Genomic DNA, 18,252 nt, shown 5'->3' on the forward strand with positions numbered 1-18,252 from the left:
TGGTGGCCTCGTGATCTCATCTCTGCTTTTTGTGGATGATGTGGTTTTGTTGCTTTTTTGAGGTCGTGGCCTCCAGCTCACAGTGGAGTGGTTCACAGCCGACTCTGAAGCGGCGGGAATGAGAATTAGCATCGTCAAGCCTGAGGGCATTTATCAGCTGGAAATTGGGTTATTACAAACTCTGGGCCAGACACGAGTTTTTAACCGAATGGAGGAATTTAACTATCTTTCATCTTGCATCCCCACCCTCAAATATGTTCACAAGCTCTATCTAATGACTGAAAGAATTAGATCGCCCATTGTGGCTGGCCTCTCCTTACTTCTGCATCAGATCTACCCTACCCAGCAACATTATAGAATAGAATAGAATAGAATAGAATAAACCTTTATTATCCCACGGATGAGAAATTTCGGTGTTACAGAGCTCTTACAGCAAGGGAAAATAAAATATAAAAGGAAGACACAAGGTGGTCCTATAAACATAACCAACCGAAGTTCGTATATACAGGTATATACAGGTAACAATGTACAGAATATGTATAGAAACATTAAAAAAATTGTACGGAGATATGTATAAGATGTACAGGGTTATGTATAAAATCTACAGAGCTATGTATAAAATGTACAGTGAAATTGCATAACCTGAAGTGCACCACCCACATGAATGGCGTGGAAGGTTGCAGTGTAGGGATAAAAGAAGCTTCCGGTTACTACATAAGTTGGGACGTAAATTTCCAGCTTAAGTCTAAATCAAGCTTTAAGTCGAGATTTACGATAGATGTATACTTTTTAGAGCTACGGTCAGAAGTTAAGTCATTCGAGAGAAAGTGATGCAAATAAACAAAAAACAACCAACCAACAAAAAGATACAAAAAAACTTGTCAAAAATTAGCAAACAGCTACTTCCGGCTAACTTTTAGCTACGATTGTTTTGTTTTTGTTTTTTAACAGACGTCTCTGAGGACTTAGGTCTATACTTCCAGAAGGGGGTGCTAAAGAAACAATAATTGATAGCAACCACCTAAAGGACAAAGTAGAAGAAGACAGGTACAGTATTTTCATCCTGACCTGTAACTCTTGTGTTTCTGTAGTTTAGATGCTAATGATGCCGTTGGGCAAAAGGTATTTCTATGTTTAATAAGGAGCACACTGGCTGTGCTCACTTTCGTCCTGTGAAATGCTGAGCGTGGAGTCGCTGCCAGTGGCTGAGGAGGAGGTGGTTGAATCCAGCTCCAACAAACTCGGAGATATTTACACGTTTGTGGCTAAAGGCAGTTTTCCTCAGACGATGAATCCGATACGAAAGAAGAACCTCAAGAGATACGCTCAGAAATTCATCATCGACGGTAGGGCTTCATTCAGTAACTCGGTTCAGCAGTGGTGTGGGTTGCTTTTGTTCATCTCCAGCAGTCAGTTTAACTACTGACTTCTCACTCCCCTGATTTAAAATTTCCTTGCTAGGCTGGTGTACCGTTTAGGGCATGACTAGGTGGATCAGTAGGGATCTGCAGAAAATTCGGCTACTCAAAATTATTGGTTCCGTGTAACCATCTATATGTTTACGCATTTAAATTCTAAAACTGATCCTCGGTGCTTGCAAAAATGAGCTCTTTGGTACTTTAGGTGAAAGCGATTATAGGAATAATATTCATTTTTAGATAACTTGTTTATATGCCGAATTAAAGAATAGACCACAGCAGTTTAAGGAAGTCGAAAGTTCTGATCATGTAAATGTCTAATTTTATAAGAGATCAAGACAACATTAAATGCCTACATTTATAATGCAATGTGGTGTTACTTGGGACTAAGTCTCTCACTACATGATTCCCTGATTTATATCTGTGTTCAAGAGGGCAAGCTGTACTATGTGGGGCCCAAGAAAGAAGAGAAGAGGGAGGTGGTGATTGAGTCTGAGAGGAAGAGGCAGATCTTTCTCGAATGCCACTTCAGCGATATTGGCCATCACCTGGGCCAGAAGAAGACCGTCCACAGGATCCAGAGCAAGTACTACTGGCTGGGAATTATCAAGGACGTCGTAGACTGGGTACACACATTTTTCTATGTATGGTGTTTGTTTGTTTTTTTCAAATCTGGCGGGAATGCTGATAACAGTGTCTAACTTTTGTTACCACTGTTTCAGATAAAAGTCTGTGAAACGTGTCAGCACACAGAGAGAAATAAGAACCAGTCGAGAACTATTCGGCCAATAAAAGTGGATGCACCTTGGGAAATTGTCGGGATTGACACGATAGGTTTTTGCCTCAGTTCACTTTAGCAAATTCTCTTTTATTATGTCTGCAAGATCAATTCTTTCCACAGATCTTAGGCTGAATGTGTGGTTTTTCTCTTCTCTTCATCAGGGGCCTTGCCAGAGACCCAGAGAGGCAACAAGAATGTCACGGTGGTGATTGATTACTTCACTAAATGGCCAGAGGCTTTCCCAGTGCAAAAGACAGACGTTGCCTCGGTTGCAAGATGCATCTCTAAATGCATATACAGGTTGAAAACAACTTTATTGCAGACCATGCACATGAGCAAAATTAGCAAGAATTGAATGCCTACAGTGGTGCTTTTCAGCCTGATGCTGATCTTTGCTCTGTTTTTAATCAGGTTCGGTGCCCCTAAAATGATAGTTTGTACACAGAATGCTGACTTCTGTGATAAGGTGAGACTGCAGCAGCAGAGTCGTGTAAAATAATAAGATTGAGAACTGTAAGTCAGCACTACGGAGGCGTGTTTTGATCTCGATCTGTAATTTTCTAGGTGACAAAGGTGCTGTGTGAAAGGTGGAGCATCACACAGAAGGTCTCTCCTGTGGATCAACCTCAGCTCAACCCACTCCACGACTGCACAAGCCCTCTGTTGAAAGAAGCCATACTGCAGATGGTGTCGGAGAAGCAGGCAGAATGGGATGATTTTCTCGACCCTGTGCTGTTTCTGTTCAGGACATCCACCAACCCCACAACAAAGTTCACTCCTTACTCTCTCATGTTTAACAGGACAGCCAGTTTGCCAAATGAGGTGAGACTGCAGGAGATAAGTGAGCTCTAAACACCTGGTTGGTTTTCCGGTCGTCAAACATAATTTCTTTTCACGTAGAACGCAGCGAGTCGGCTGAATCGTGACGAGCCGGAGCAGGATGTGTACTCTATGAAGGAGAAGGCCTCTGCGTACATGAGTGTCATTCTGGAGCAGCAGAACTCTGTTAAGCAGCTGGTAATTCTCATCATTCTCTTCTGTCTTCCTTAAGTAAAAATGGATGCTGGTGATCGAGTGTGCGATCGCGCGAATTCAGGCAGAGGTCAGGAAGTCTGTCATAAAACAATAGTTGCATGCTAATAAAGTCGTGTGCAAAAGTCTTGAGCCACCAAACATTTCCTTATATTTTGCCAACAAGGAGCCAGATAGTCTTGTCATTTTCCTAAAGTGGTCTTGAACTGCAGTTCTCCAGGCTCTGATCATTCTTCACTCATTGTCAGTTCAGCCCTTGTACCTTAATATTTGCAGGGGAATGGTTTCTGTTATGTTAAGCCACTTAGCACTGATCTGTGAATCACTCAAGCATAAACAAAATGCAGCTAACTCAAGGGATGAGTCACTGTTGTGTCCACACATAACAGACAACTTGGCAAAGAATCAACTTTAAATTGTACCTATAGGTACTTTGTTACTAGCTGTCTGTTGCAAGAACACACAATTTGTGCACTCTTCTTTAGTTGCCAAAGATAACGCCTTTTGACAGATGTGAAATAGTATTTTTGTACCACTAAAGATGACTGCCAAAAACTTGGCATATGTGGACACATTGTGCGGTGTGTCCTAAGGAAACGGGACAAGTGGAGGACAAATGATGTGGCAGGAATGAAAACAACAATCTACAACAGATGAACCGTATGAGAAAAGTCATGTCTGTAAGAATTAGAAAAATATCCCGTAAAGCTGTGACAAAGAATCTAAGACATGTGTCTGACCCATCTAGCGATCCCTGAAACCTCTTCAGAAATGATCTCAGTGGAACGATGACTGACAGGAAGCTATTGTTAAGGAAGGGAAATGGGGAGAAAAGGCTGAGGAATGCCAAATTCCACAAGAACTGGACTGCAGATAAGTGGCAGCAAGTCTTATGGAGTGATAGATCCAAATTTAAAATATATATTGTATTTTAGTGTGTTTAGATAAATTGTTGTATCTGTTCCCCTGAGCAGTCAGGGCATTCACAGGAAAAGCTGCATTCTCACACACACACACACACACACACACACACACACACACACACACACACACACTTTCATATCTTAGTGAGGACATCTAATTGACTTAATGCTTTCCCTAGCCACTTACGCTGACCATAACCACCAAAAACGAATGCCGAACCATAACTTAATTGTAACCCTGACACTAAAACCACATTTTGAGTCTCGAAAATGCCTTCAAACTCGTGGGGACAGGCATTTTGTCCCCATAAGTGACTGTTGGTCCCCACAGGTATAGTGGCATGCCAATTTTCTGTTCTCACAAAGATGTGTACATGTGTACTCACACACACACACAGAGTTCTCTTATTCTGTTATATTATCTATCAGATATAAATTCACACCCACACGCTGAGGGTTGTGTCGGGGACAGTTTGCTTAGCAACAGTTCCACATGTAGACTGGAGGAGACAGACTTTCTGTCCCGCAGCATTAAATTTTATTTCCAATTCATCTCATCCCTAGAAGGAGCAACAAATGCTATTTTAGTGTATTTATTGTATATAGAAGTTCTAGTCTATCGTGCTAGTATCGTACCAGCAGTGGTATCCATAATATCAATATTTGGATTGATCCGCCCCCAATAAGTGATATATCTCAAATCTGCAGTGAGTTTGGCAATTCTGATGAAAGCTTGGTATGGTATTCAGGACAGCTCGAGCAACCAACCTAAGAGTATTGATAACTTGGCACTTACCTCATGAGCATGAGGTACTTGAATCTTTTGTTTACACAACGCACAGTGAGCTTCTTTGGCTACCTGTGTTCTAGGAAACAAAGCACTGAGCTAGAAGAACTCAAGAAAGAAAAAAGCTCCATAGTTTTTTGGGGTTTTTTACGTTTACTGAGTCACTACAGCTGATAGCAGTCAAGATAAAGTTCTACAGAAGTTAAAAAGGTGATCTCTGGTTAATGAGTCCCTTTTTTGTCGTTGTTGTTGTTGTTGTTGTTACGTCACTGTATTTTTAGACAGGACATGGCAGAAATTTGATTGTAACACCTTAAATTAAATTGATCTATTAGAGAATCCCATTATAACATCCTCCATAATCTCTGTTATTAGCCTTAAATTAAGTGACAACAAACGTGCATGGAAGCTCATTTGGTTTTTGTCTCTTTTATACTTTGGTTCCATGTTCAGGTGTTATCCAATATGAATGCAGCCTACAAACAAGAGAAGAAGAATGCCAAGCGCAAGTCACACAACATGTCCCCAGTGACCTTTAAAGATGCAGACCCCATGTTTTCTCCAGGAGAAGCACCTTCACTGAAAAAAGTGAAAGAGGAGCGTTTGTATTTGACTTTTCCCGTTGAGACGGTGCTGGCCACCGAGCAGAGCAGCTCAGAGGATGTAAAGACTGAGTTAGTGTATCACTTGGCTGAGTCCGATGTAAACTGAGAAGGGTGTAGGTGCAGAAGATGTTCCGGATGTTGGTGATACTCAGGTCAGTGCAAGGCACCAAAGGTACCTGAATTATCTGGAATTTCATCCGGAATCCAACCAGCGGTCCACATCTTCTTTTATGCCCGCACTCTTTTCCCCAATGAACTGTTGTTTCTCCTGAAAATCATCTTAACTTATTTTCATTTTGCAGTACTATAAAGGTATCTGTACCTTTTATTTGCTAAAATACTTTACAAATAAAGGTGTTGTTTCATTTATGTATCCTTGATGTGTAGTTATTATTAAAGCCTAACCAATTTGTCATTGAAAAATTGTTATCCGATCATCGATCATTGATATTGGCATTTACAACAACAGATAAATGAAAATTTAAGAAGTAAAAAAAAGAGAAGAGAGAAACACCCTTTCAATGTGTTACGAGTGTCGATATTGCATGGTTTGTCCACCAGAGGGCACTCTACACCTTGTTGCAAGAGTCCCTGTTGATTTAAAATTTATATCATCTTTGAAAAATATGCTGGCTCTACTGCACAACACACAAACTACAAAAACAAATGTCTCACTGAGCGAATAGGTTTATAAATATTCAAATTTGTTGAATTAGTCATAAGTAATAATAGAATTTTGGTTTCTAAACATGAGCTCAAATAGTAGTTATTTCACTTTAGTTTTAATCCATCCATTCTCTTCCACTTATCCTTGTCAGGGTCGCGGGGCGGCTGGAGCCCATCCCAGCTACCACAAGGTACCAGTCTGTCACAAGGCTAACACACAGAGACACTCACATTCACACCTATTACCAGTTAACCTAACCCCACTAACTGCATGTCTTTGGACTGGGAGGAGCTGGAGTACCCACAGAGAACCCACGCAAACTCCACACAGAAAGGCCACGTGGTTGATTTGAACTGAAGACATTGCTGTGAGGGAGCAGTGCTAATCACCCCGCCACCTTGTTGTCTTAGTTTTTATCTCTTCCAATAAATCACAGATATGTATGAAAGTCACAATCATTTTGAGAATTTCAGTTTAATTCACTAAATAACAAAAAGATCACAGTGACTGTAAAGTTGACTTTCACAAGCTCAAAAGTCAGTGGACAAAATAACACAAACACCAAGATTCTTTAAAACTCTGATGCCATCTTTCAGTCAGATATGACCACAGCTGGGAGGGTTTGCTAGGCTTCAGTTGGCTTGAGTTTACCTTAAGAAGCTCTGTGTTGACTCACATGATAGATGAGATGACCTAAAACGCAATGCAACAACAACCTGTTAGTAAGTCATTAACTTACTGATAGTAATTAACTGATAGTAACTTAGCAAGTCATACCTTTGACCCGCCAACCCAGTGATGTCATATTGGTGTCAGATGGCACTGTACATGCTCTAAAAACAGAAGCTTAAAAGACTGATTGTTTTAAATCCAACTTCACAAACAGAGTCATACATATTATGTTTCATGTCCACTTTAATGGAAAACTGGGAGGAGCCAAACTGGTCATTTTCAGCGAGACTCTATGGTAACATCCGTAAACCTAAAAGGAAAGATGTGTCACTCTGTCTTCTTTCCTGTAACTTTAGCCATTTAAAAGCGGGTTCCTGTAGTCTGCAGAACACGAGTGGGCATTCTTTAACCATCAGATGTTGTTGGCTTCGTATTCGGGTTAGGGACATGTGAACCTCTTGAGTAGAAAAACACAAGATAGCAAAAAGATGAGCTGGTGGTACAAACGCTCAGTAGTGTTCCGCAGATAATCACTGCCTGCTCTTAATCTTCTGTAATCTAGACCCCTCAAACGCCGGTATCGAAGTTCATGTATTCGTTACATGAACTTGAGTCAGTTTGGGTTGTAATGCATGTGTTTGAGGACAAGATTGAATAAGGAGAGGGGTTTCAGTGAGTTACTGAATGCTGTCGAGGCTGGACAGTAACAGGGATTCAATACGGAAGTCTAACGCAACGCAGCTGACCGCCCTCAAGAAGCTAATTCACAAAGCTAGCCAACATTGTAGCAGGATATGTGTTACAGTAATGTTGCGGCATGGCTGGACAATCATTAACGGTGTAGTGACGTCCTAAATGTTGGTAGTTGTAATAAGACTACTTGATATTTTCTGTGCAGCTGTATAAAACGGCAAAAGACCGGAAAGATTATTTAAAATAGTTCGGTTTTCCTGGGTGTGTGTGTTCTTGTCTGGTGTATGTTTTGAGAAACTTTTCTCCCATTTTATTCAAACCGCTGCTGCACTGTAACCGATCATTTCTCAAGCCGCTGTTTGCTGCTTTGTGCCGCTGCTGCTCTCTGTTCTGGTAATCAGCATGGGAATCAACGTGGCTGTGGGCTGCATCGTGTCATTCGTCCTCCTGGATGTTGTCACAACCACTGTCCTGTACGCACATGGATCACAGCTGAGCACCTTCGCAGAGGATGCCCTCAACTTTAACATCCTTCAGTCTGCACTGGACATCTGGGGGACAGTGCTGCTCCGAGCCTCCCTCCTGCTGGGAGCCTCTTTAGGGGTGACATGGAACAAGGTGGACGGCCCGCAGAGGGTTGCTAAATCCACCAGCCTTATTCTCCTCATCTGTCTGATCATCATCACCTATACACTGTCCAAGCTGCTGATGCTGACTGAGGTGAAGACTTTGAGCATCAGTCACCAGCCCTGGCTCTTGAGCCTGATATGTTGGACTTGTGCCTCTTCTCTGGGAGTAATGCTGCTCTGGAGGTGGCTGGGGAAGGAGCCCGAATCTGACAGCAGTCATAGTGGTGACAGCAGCACCAGTAGTGGTAGAGGAGCAAGGGGCCATGAGGACACTGAAAAGCTGGTGGAGACAGTTGGCGAGGAGGAGCAGGAGTTGGGCTCTGAGAGAAAGAAGGAGAAGGCCAGCAGCTCAGGGGCCACACTGGGACGCCTGCTGAGCTACTGCAAAAAGGATGCTGAGCTGCTCTCTGTTGCTGTCCTCTTCCTCATCATCTCTGCTGTGTGTGAGTGTCCTTAATGTCACATTATTTACTGCTGTCTGTTATAAAGGACTTAGACATGCTGCCCAGTGCAACTGACACGACAGTGAGTCTGCAGGTTCTGACTACGCTACTCACGCCACATTACACAACACTTTCAGCTTTTTAACTGCAGATAAGTGCTATGGTAGAAAAACAAGTGCATTCTTTTCAATATGTTCCAGTTATTGATGCTTTCTGTCATTGAATTATTAAAAGGACCCCTAACTCGCCCATATGGGTTCCAGTTGCTAAAAAAACAAATGTTTTTTGTCATAAAGCCCAAAGATATTGATCAGTATATTGATCTACATTACTAACCAGAAGCCTCACCCACCTGCTGTTCAAACCTTCTGTTTCAAAGGACTAGCCAATTAGAAGAAAGTTGACTTAAATAGTGCCTGTGCCAAGGCCCTGTATAATATACGCTGGGATTCATTTCAACTCTGAAGCATACAGCGCGTCTCTATTAGAGTCCTACTAATAAAAATAAAAGAGCTGGAAATGGTATATTAGGTGAATGGTAATAAATGTCTATACCTACATTAATAGGTCTAACTAACTCTAAGGCTCATTATTGTTCATAACAGTGGGCTGAATGCTAGAACCTCCAACAGCACTCAGAGTTTTATCAGTTTCATCAAATCTTTAACTTATGGAATATCATTAAATACACACATTTCATTCAAATAATTTTGGAAGTTTGCTCATTTTCTTTGAAGTGCAATTTAAAAATCTGAGGTATTTTCTTTACTTGTACATCTAAACTATGCATTTGTCCATCCATCCATTGGTTTGTGCTGCTTAAAAAGCGATTACAGGGGCAACAGTCTAAGCCAGGGGTGGGCAATCTCAGTCCACGAGGGCCGGTGTCCCTGCAGGTTTTAGATTTGTCCTCGAACCAACACAGCTGATTTAAATGGCTAAATTAGCTCCTCAACATGTCCTGAAGTTCTCCAGAGGCCTGGTAACGAACTAATCATGTGATTCAGGTGTGTTGACCCAGGGTGAGATCTAAAACCTGCAGGGACACCGGCCCTCGTGGACTGAGATTGCCCACCCCTGGTCTAAGCAGAGACACCAAGAAATCACTTTCCTCCACCTCAGCCTCCAGCTCTTCCACAAGGATATCCCAAACCAGCCGAGAGACATAATTTGTCCAGCATGTCCTTGGTGGGCCCAGGGATCTCTTTCTTGTTGGGTATACAAGAAAAACTTCATATTGGAGGTTTTCAGGAGGCATCTTAACTAATCTTCCCTTGCTGAACTGCTCCCCAGGAACTGAGCATCTGAGCTCTAAGGGTGAGCCCAAATACCTAGAGGTTCTGTTCCTAAATGTTAGAGAAATATTTGGGACAAGGGGAGTCCCAAAAAACAAAAAACACCCTCACTATGAATGTACAGTGACCTTATTTTTCACTCTGATTTAGAACTGAATTAAAAAAAAATGCATGCAGCATGGTGGCATGGAGGTTACCACTGTTGCCGCACAGCAAAAATGTCCTGAGTTCAATTCTCCATCAAGCTGTGGCCTTTCAGTGTGGAGTATGCGTGTTCTCCCCGGGTACTCCGGCTTCCTCCCACAGTCCAAAGACATGCAGTTAGTGGGGATAGGTTAATTGATCAATCTAAATTGCCTATAGGTGTGAATGTGAGCATGAATGGTTGTCTGTATGTGTGTGTTAGCCCTGCGACAGACTGGCGACCTGTCCATTGTGTACCCCGTCTCTCGCCCAATGCCAGCTGGGATAGGCTCCAGCACACCCCGCGACCTTGAAAGGGATAAGCGGAAGCGAATGGATGGATGGATAAAAAAAAATTATATAAAATTTGATGCTCAAGTTGTCACAAATCCTTTATGTATGGATCATCAGTTCAACTTAGACTTTAAAAAACATTAAGTAATGATGACTCTTTGCTTTCAGGTGAGGCTTTCATACCGTACTACTATGGGAAAGCCATAGACAGCATTGTGGTTCACCAAAGCATGGAGTACTTTGCTAAACCTGTGATCATACTTGCAGCACTGGCCTTAGTCAGGTGAGCATCTGCAGTTGTAGGTTTTAATTTTTGTTTTTTATGTCTTGTTTACATTTTGTTGTAAATTACACAGAGGAATGCATTGTGCTTTTATAGTGAGATGACTCAAAGCTGCTTGATTTGTTTAGATGATGACGTGTGTTAAATTCCAAACCACAGAACTGCTTCATGGCAGCCTTTTCTCTCTCCTCAGTTCACTTGCAATCGGAGTACGAGGAGGTGTCTTCACCCTGACGTTTGCGAGATTAAACCTTCGTCTCAGGAACCATCTTTTCCGAACCTTGATGAGGCAAGAAATTGCCTTTTTTGATGAAAATCACACAGGTGATGTTGAACGCGAGTTCCTGTGCACACGTCCCTCCCTTCGTATGATCTGTTCTAATGTAATTCCACGCCCGTGTCACCCTGCAGGTGACATCCTTTCACGTTTGTCTGCTGACACCACCCAGGTGAGCGACCTCATCTCCCAGAATGTCAACATCTTCCTGCGGAGTGTCATTAAGGGCGTTGGCTTCTTCATCTTCATGTTCGGCATGTCCTGGAAGCTCACGCTGGTGACCATCATGGGATTCCCTTTCATCGGTCTGGTCTCAAAACTTTATGGTGAATACTACAAGGTAAAGTAGTTTTGTCTGAATGTTAATTTCTTTATAGTTTGCTTCCAAGAAGTCAGATATTATTGTAATTTTTTTAAGTGGTCTTGAGAAATAGTTATTACAGTTGTTGAGTATTGCAGCATCAACAGCGATCAACTCGAAGGGAAATGACGACGGAGGCAAAAATGTCCTTTACATTTTGGGAACTTTGTTCCACATTAGGGAACGCGGCAAAACCTTTCCTCACGGGTGCCATTTTTGTTGGGTTACACTTTCTCTCTCAGGGGCGTGATGACGCAGCATACGTGTCTGCTTGTGGTGACAAATAAAATACTGTCTCTCTGTTAAACAACACCATAATGCAGTTCAACACTTTGTACAACATGAGTACACATAGGGTGACCAACCGTCCTCTTTTCCCCGGACATGTCCACTTTTCACGTTCTGTCTGGGGCGTCCGGGGGGATTTTCGAGATGGATGAAAATGTCCGGGTTTTCCTGTAGGCATACAGAGGACCCATATGTGCGACTTCGTCCCCGAACTGCTGCGTTGTAAGTGGTTGTTCCGCACTCACAGACGGGACAGAGTGCGCAGCGGCGCACTGAAAGATGCCACAAGATGCCAAAGCGCAAGTGCATCTTTTCAAGCAAACTGCAAAACAAATTTCCCTTGTACCATCCCTCGGAATAAATGGGAGGCGGAGTGCACTATGTGCAGAGCTGGCAAATACGTTTGTGTGTCTAACAAAGGTTTAAAAACGTATAAACAGGGGTGCACATAAGTGGTCCGCAGGTGCGCATTCGCTGTCAAAATAAAAAACGTGCACCAGATAAGAAGTTGCAACGCTCGTTTGCGTACATATAAAAGGCACTGTTTTTGCCCGCTAGAGTGGGATTTTCACGGCATATTCTGCACCACATCTCTGTGCGTTCATCATTTGTTTGAAGCCAGCTCACCTCCTGCAACCACTTTTCCGAGAGTACGAGCTTCTTTTGCGGTTCGGACATTTTTTGGAGGTGGAGGAACACCAAAGTAATTGCTTAAAGGAGCTTGCTTCTTCGACATCTTTAAGAGTTCTAAACAGATGTCTGTCCTCCTCCAGAAAATCTTATGTACGCAAATGCGCGTTGCAACTTCTTATCTGGTGCGCGCCTTTTATTTTGACAGCGAATGCGCACCTGCGGACCACTTATGTGCGTCCTGCATATAAAGGCTGTGCGAGGCGAAAATTCATCTAGTAAGTTCACTGAGTTCTTTGTTACACCTGGGAAAAACGAGGATGTTGTTGTATCTGCAGCAGAAGGTGCACTGGCATTTCATACTATGAAGCGTCACAATAGCTACAGACCCATGGATTGCACTTGTGTGTTGCTAAAAAAAGAAGCATTTCCAGACTTTAACAAAGCAAAAAAGTGCCCGCACCAAGACTGAAGCTATTGTCAATGGTGTCATAGTGCTACATTCAGTTTAAGTCACTCTTTGAGCGCTTAATAAAATCCAGTACTGTGACATTTCTCAGACTTAAGTAACCATGGAACAGAGAATATATTCCCAATCATACTTTGACTGGAAGAATGGTGGCGTGCAAAAAAAATTAATTGAGGTTAGAAACGCGAAATGAGACAGCAGAAACCATTGCACAATACCTCACTGGTCATTTTACTTATACAAATGAGGTATTATTTCTGTAACGTTATTTAATTCTAGAGGTTTTTAAATAATTTTTTTTGCACTTGTTGACTTGTAAAAGCCTATAAGACATTTTTTATTTCACCATTCATTTACCGCACAGAGAAGGCATTATTTAAATATGTTAAAATTGTCTTTAAGCAAACAGTATTATTAAAATTCTTCACGACTGGGCCAAGTGTCCTCTTTTTTGGAAATCAAAATATGGTCACCCTAGTACATACGATGTATATCTTAACAACAGTAAATGTACTGTCAGGTATAATGTTGTTTGGATGAGCTGCTCTGTTATTTTTGGCTAAAAGTAGTTCTCTTTTCTGTGTGGGGATTTGTTTTTAAGAAGAAAGCTACAGTTAGCCTTTTGTGCATTTAGTGAGAGTATAGTGTAACTGTCTTCTTGTCAAAACAGTAACTCTGTGATTGTCTACTTGTGACACATCTGGGGGACATGTGTAGATTGTAAATAGAAAAGTGTGATAAAGGACCTGACACACACTGGATTTCTGTGCTCATGCAAGTGTTTATTTGTGTGTCAGCAGCTGATTCTGTTGTTTCAGCACCAGGGTACCGGGGGAAACAGTCACTCCCTTGTAGGGCTGTGTGATATGACCAAAATTTCATATCCCGATGTAAGACATTTATCGTCCCGACAACGGTATATATCACAAAGTTTTTACATTTTCTGTAAATTCCATGAATGTCGGGCAACTCGATTTGCGTGAGGTTTTTTGGGTTTTTTTTTTTAGCTGGTCGTGTACCTGGAGTCAGGTGTTTTGACCGATAAACGTCAAAGGATAAAATCAGTCGCTTGTCCGTCTGTAGTGTGGTTATCTTAAATGTAAGAGAAAGAGAGAACTTTAAGAAATTCTACAGTGACCATCAAAACGATGAAAAAATATTGCCGTAAACAGTTTATTTTGCGACACCACGAAACAAACAATAGCGTAATATGTAACGATTGACGTTTTCATATCATCATCCGATATACATCGTTATATCGAACAGCCCTACTCCCTTGCGGCTCCATTTATTTCCTCCTCTGTCACCGCCATCACTATATACATAGAGAAGAAAAAGGGTCATTAAACTGAGCACACACACCTGCCCTCTCTTCCAGAATCTGACCAAAAAGGTGCAAACAACCCTCGCAGAGGCCAATAAAGTTGCAGAAGAAACCATCTCAGCCATGAGGACGGTGCGGAGCTTTGCCAACGAGAATGGAGAGGCCGACTCCTATTACGCCAAACTCTTAGTCATGTTCCAGCTCAACAAAAAGCAAGCCCTGGCCTACGCTTGCTACATGTGGTCCAGTTGTGTAGGTATCTGCAGTTACCCTTTACATAATTCATCTGCATGGTTTATTTAGTGGTCTCTGTTTTTACCTTACAGCAAGGGATTTTTGTGTGTTTTCCAGATCTCAGAGCTTGCTCTCGAGCTGGCTATCCTCTACTATGGAGGCCACCTCGTGATTACTAATCAGATGAGTAGCGGCGCCTTGATATCTTTTTTCATATACATGCTAGAGCTTGGCGAATGTCTTGAGGTATTTCATCTATCATTCTCCACAGGTCGTTTGTTTTCTGTTCTGAAGACACGGCAATGAATCCATGTTGTCCTCACTTTGCAGAGCATTGCATCAGTGTACACGGGCCTCATGCAAGGAGTTGGAGCTGCTGAGAAGGTTTTTGAGTATCTGGATAGGAAACCCGAGCACCCCTCTGATGGCACAGAGGCTCCGGAGACATGCGCCGGTCTGGTTGAATTTAAAGACGTCACGTTTGCCTACCCGACACGCCCTGAAACTGATATTCTCAAGGTTTGTCCTCAGGGATCCTGAACACCTGAAGAAATTGGTCTGTTTGACTCATGGTGGTAGAGATGAGGGCAGTTTACTAGAAGATTGCAACAATATAACCAACTAAACGAGGGTGAAGTTAGGATACGGTTGACATTATGTCTGCTTAGTTTGAAATGAGTCTTTTGCAGGGGTGTCATTCCTCCTGCGTCCCCGGAGAAGTGACTGCCCTTGTGGGACCTTCAGGCAGTGGGAAGAGCTCCTGTGTGAGTCTTCTGGAAAATTTCTACCTTCCTCAGCAAGGCCAGGTGCTGCTGGATGGAAAGCCTGTTCAAAGCTTTCAGCATGACTACCTCCACTCCAAGGTTAGTCAGTGTATAAGACATTTTATGTGTAATCTTTGTATAATATCTGGAGACTTGGGTCAGTTTTACTTTTTCACATGTAGAAAACAGCAGGAACTAGACTAAGCAGGAGGCCTGGCTCTGATACAGTGTTCAGGAGGCTATATAAACATACTGACAGTGAATGCACCAAACTATTAGCTGCACTATTTGCACAATCCAACATCACAAGAACTTTTGTTGAGGGGTTGTCTGAAAATCTCCTGAAAAAGCAAAACTGCCAATGCCCATCTCTATGTTTTCTGATTTTCCTGCCCTGTGTCAGTTTCTGCTGGCAATGACAAAACTAGTCTCAAAAAGAAACAAATTAAAAAGGTTTAAAAAACTACCATTACCATACCATACTTTGTATACAAATACACCCCTTGATCATGGCTTGTTAGTCTTCAGCTTACAGTAATTTCTATTCTTTATTGTGTGTCTGCAGGTGGCTCTTGTAGGTCAAGAGCCTGTGCTGTTTGCCCGCACAGTTGAGGAGAACATTACCTATGGCCTGACTGATGTCCCCAGGGAGGCAGTGCTGCAGGCTGCCACCAAGGCTAATGCTCATGATTTTATTACCACTCTTCCTAAAGGCTATGAAACAAGTAATTATTAAATCTGTTCATTTGTACATCAGCTTTTTATGTGCTCTATAATGGACATGCTTATTAAGCTGGGACCTCAAGAGGAAAAGTCACATTTAACATCGGTCCCTGGCAGATTTGTTTTACTATACAGAGCTTTACTGTACATTGCAAAGCTGCTTGCAGAGGCATCAGAAACTATAGGTTGGCTGACACAGCTTAAGTAGCATGCACCATTTGAGATCTGCCAATAGGATGTGTGGAAAAGTAAGAAGTGACCATGACATAGTGTCAGCCACACTGAGATCAGCTGATTTGCCAGGCTTGCCAGCTGAGCCTGACTCCAGGGTCTGCTTAAAACTGACACAGTGCTCAGATTTAAATCCACAAATATCACAGCCATACAAAAAATAGAGCTGTGTTCTGTAATAAAGAAATGAAGATGTGTTTCATAAGATGAAATGATGTATTTGACTGACTTTCACCTTACTGTTTTCTTGAGGTGTTGGTGAGAAGGGCACACAGTTGTCAGGGGGACAGAAACAAAGGGTTGCCATTGCAAGAGCTCTCATCCGCAACCCTCGAGTTCTTGTCCTGGATGAGGCCACTAGCGCCTGGATGCAGAAAGTGAACACATTGTAAGTGTTATCAAAGCCAGAGGAGAGCTTCAGTACAGCAGCTGTTACCAAGCAGACATGCAGCATATTTGCATTATGGAATAATATAGAGGTGCTGATGTATCTGCTGAATTCACTGCAGGTTCAGCAGGCTCTGAACAATATCCTGCGGGACCACACCGTGTTGGTGATCGCCCATCGGCTCAGCACAGTGGAGAAGGCAGACAACATTATTGTAATTGACAGGGGCCACGTGGCAGAACAGGGATCTCACAGTGAGCTGATGGCCAGCGGCGGACTCTACTCTAAGCTGGTTCAGAGGCAGGTCCTGGGCATCGAGACCGGGTCGGAGGTCCTACACTCACCACAAAACGCCAGCTGGAAGTCAGGTGGAGGACAGCAGTGGAGAGGACGAAGCAGCAGCGGCAGCCTGAGCGAGTCTGAGTGTAGTGTGCGTTACTGAGAACGACCTGCAGTGTGGATGTGGCACTGGACTGTAATTAAGTTAAAAATACTGCATTTGGGTTTGTAATCTGTTGGACAAAGACACAAGTTTTGTAGTTTTCCACGTGCACACCACCACAGTGGATTTTAAATTCGTCAGTATGAGACTGATGTGCAGACTTTTAGCTTTAATTCAGGGGGTTTCATTGGCAAAACTTTTCCATTAAGAGATTAATGGTTGCATTATGGGCATTGTTTTAATGCAGTTGTTTTAATTGTTTTTTAAAGAAAGAAAGAATTCTGTCATCATGCACTTTAATTGTTTTGCTGTCTCTCTGATAGGTTAATTTAGGTTTTGCAGCCTAATGATGGCCTCCCTCACTTGCACTGACCTCTCTTTGGGTTCATATTTGAAATTACAGTGAAAAGCTATAAAATACACATTCAACACTTTAAATCAATTTCAGATATTACATTGGTAATGAAATAGCAAGGGAACGGGCCTCAGCTGTCCATGTTAGTGCTTGTACAGCCACAGGGACAAAAAATGACAAAAATTGTACGTCTCCAACAAATTATTGACCTATCTGTTTCCAAACATATAAAACAGGGTGGGGACAAATAAAACTTGAATGAATAGCCTGTTTGGCTATTATATTAGCTTTAAGGAAAATGTGTTGCTGTTGATGTGCTACAAGAAAGGGATGATTGTATTTTGTGTTTTTGTTTACCCCCACATTACACTCCAGCAATAATTATTATTCTCTTGAAACTTCCTCAGGATTTAGTTCTGCTGTTGTATTGTTTTCACTGTAGCAGGCATGGAGATGCTGGTTTGGTTTTACTGTGTGGAGTAGGTGGTATTATTAGTAAAAAGAAAAGACCGGTGCCTTTGTCTGTGGAATAGTGTGCAATAAGAATATTATATGATTGAAAATGAATAGCACTACAGAAACATACTGCAATTGTATTTAACACTGACAATGAAAAGTAAATGTAGCTAAATAAAGTATTCCTTTATTTTTGCAGACATGTTCTCATATATGTATGTATATATGGCAAGTGAATATATTCCGTATATGATGGTAAAATCATATTTTTAAATGGAAATAATGAATCATGAAATATGAATCTTACAGTATGTTGATCTACGGTTTGTCTGTTGTAATACTGGCAATACATCCTAATTAAAATTCTGAATTGTATTTATGTTGCTTCAATGTTGCTTCTGTGACTCTTTCGGAGTAGGGCCCTATGGTATAAATTAGCTTGAGAAACTGGTGCTCTGACAGAGAACCTAAGAGATGTCAAAACTGATGTAGTTATGAACACAGAAGAGTTCAGACAGATTTTTGATCTTCACCATGCAGTCAATCTGGAAAGTATCTGGTTGGCAACAACTTCATTTTAAGTATGAATATGATTCCCCCCCAAA

At 42.0% G+C, this 18,252-nt stretch overlaps 2 protein-coding genes across 4 annotated transcripts; both read left to right on the plus strand.

Annotated features, from left to right (window-relative positions):
* Positions 1-708: 708 nt before the first annotated feature.
* Positions 709-5,915, plus strand: zgc:113436 (uncharacterized protein LOC503528 homolog). 3 transcript variants are annotated; one of them, XR_005614994.1, is made up of 9 exons: positions 709-1,346; positions 1,851-2,044; positions 2,141-2,252; positions 2,361-2,499; positions 2,611-2,665; positions 2,764-3,021; positions 3,100-3,216; positions 3,980-4,104; positions 5,378-5,488. XR_005614994.1 is itself a non-coding variant. In XM_039620290.1 (9 exons), exons 2-9 carry the CDS (start codon positions 1,178-1,180, stop codon positions 5,650-5,652), a joined length of 1,302 nt encoding a protein of 433 aa, XP_039476224.1. In that variant the 5' UTR covers positions 710-1,047; positions 1,123-1,177; the 3' UTR covers positions 5,653-5,915. The 3 variants fall into 3 exon arrangements, 2 of the variants coding, with proteins under 2 accessions (XP_039476225.1, XP_039476224.1); XM_039620290.1 differs by lacking the exon at positions 3,980-4,104 and having other exon boundaries at positions 710-1,047; positions 1,123-1,346; positions 5,395-5,915; XM_039620291.1 differs by having other exon boundaries at positions 3,980-5,384.
* A 1,288-nt stretch (positions 5,916-7,203) lies between these two features.
* Positions 7,204-18,022, plus strand: LOC116321090 (ATP-binding cassette sub-family B member 9-like). Its single transcript, XM_039620882.1, is given in 12 exon segments — positions 7,204-8,650; positions 10,591-10,705; positions 10,899-11,029; positions 11,117-11,322; positions 14,109-14,306; positions 14,406-14,534; positions 14,619-14,807; positions 14,978-15,151; positions 15,618-15,777; positions 16,259-16,366; positions 16,369-16,394; positions 16,516-18,022. Coding segments are annotated over 12 exon segments (2,427 nt in total). The 5' UTR covers positions 7,204-7,980; the 3' UTR covers positions 16,837-18,022.
* Positions 18,023-18,252: the final 230 nt, after the last annotated feature.

The sequence above is a fragment of the Oreochromis aureus genome, linkage group 12 (assembly GCF_013358895.1).
Source record: "Oreochromis aureus strain Israel breed Guangdong linkage group 12, ZZ_aureus, whole genome shotgun sequence".
NCBI lineage: Eukaryota > Metazoa > Chordata > Actinopteri > Cichliformes > Cichlidae > Oreochromis > Oreochromis aureus.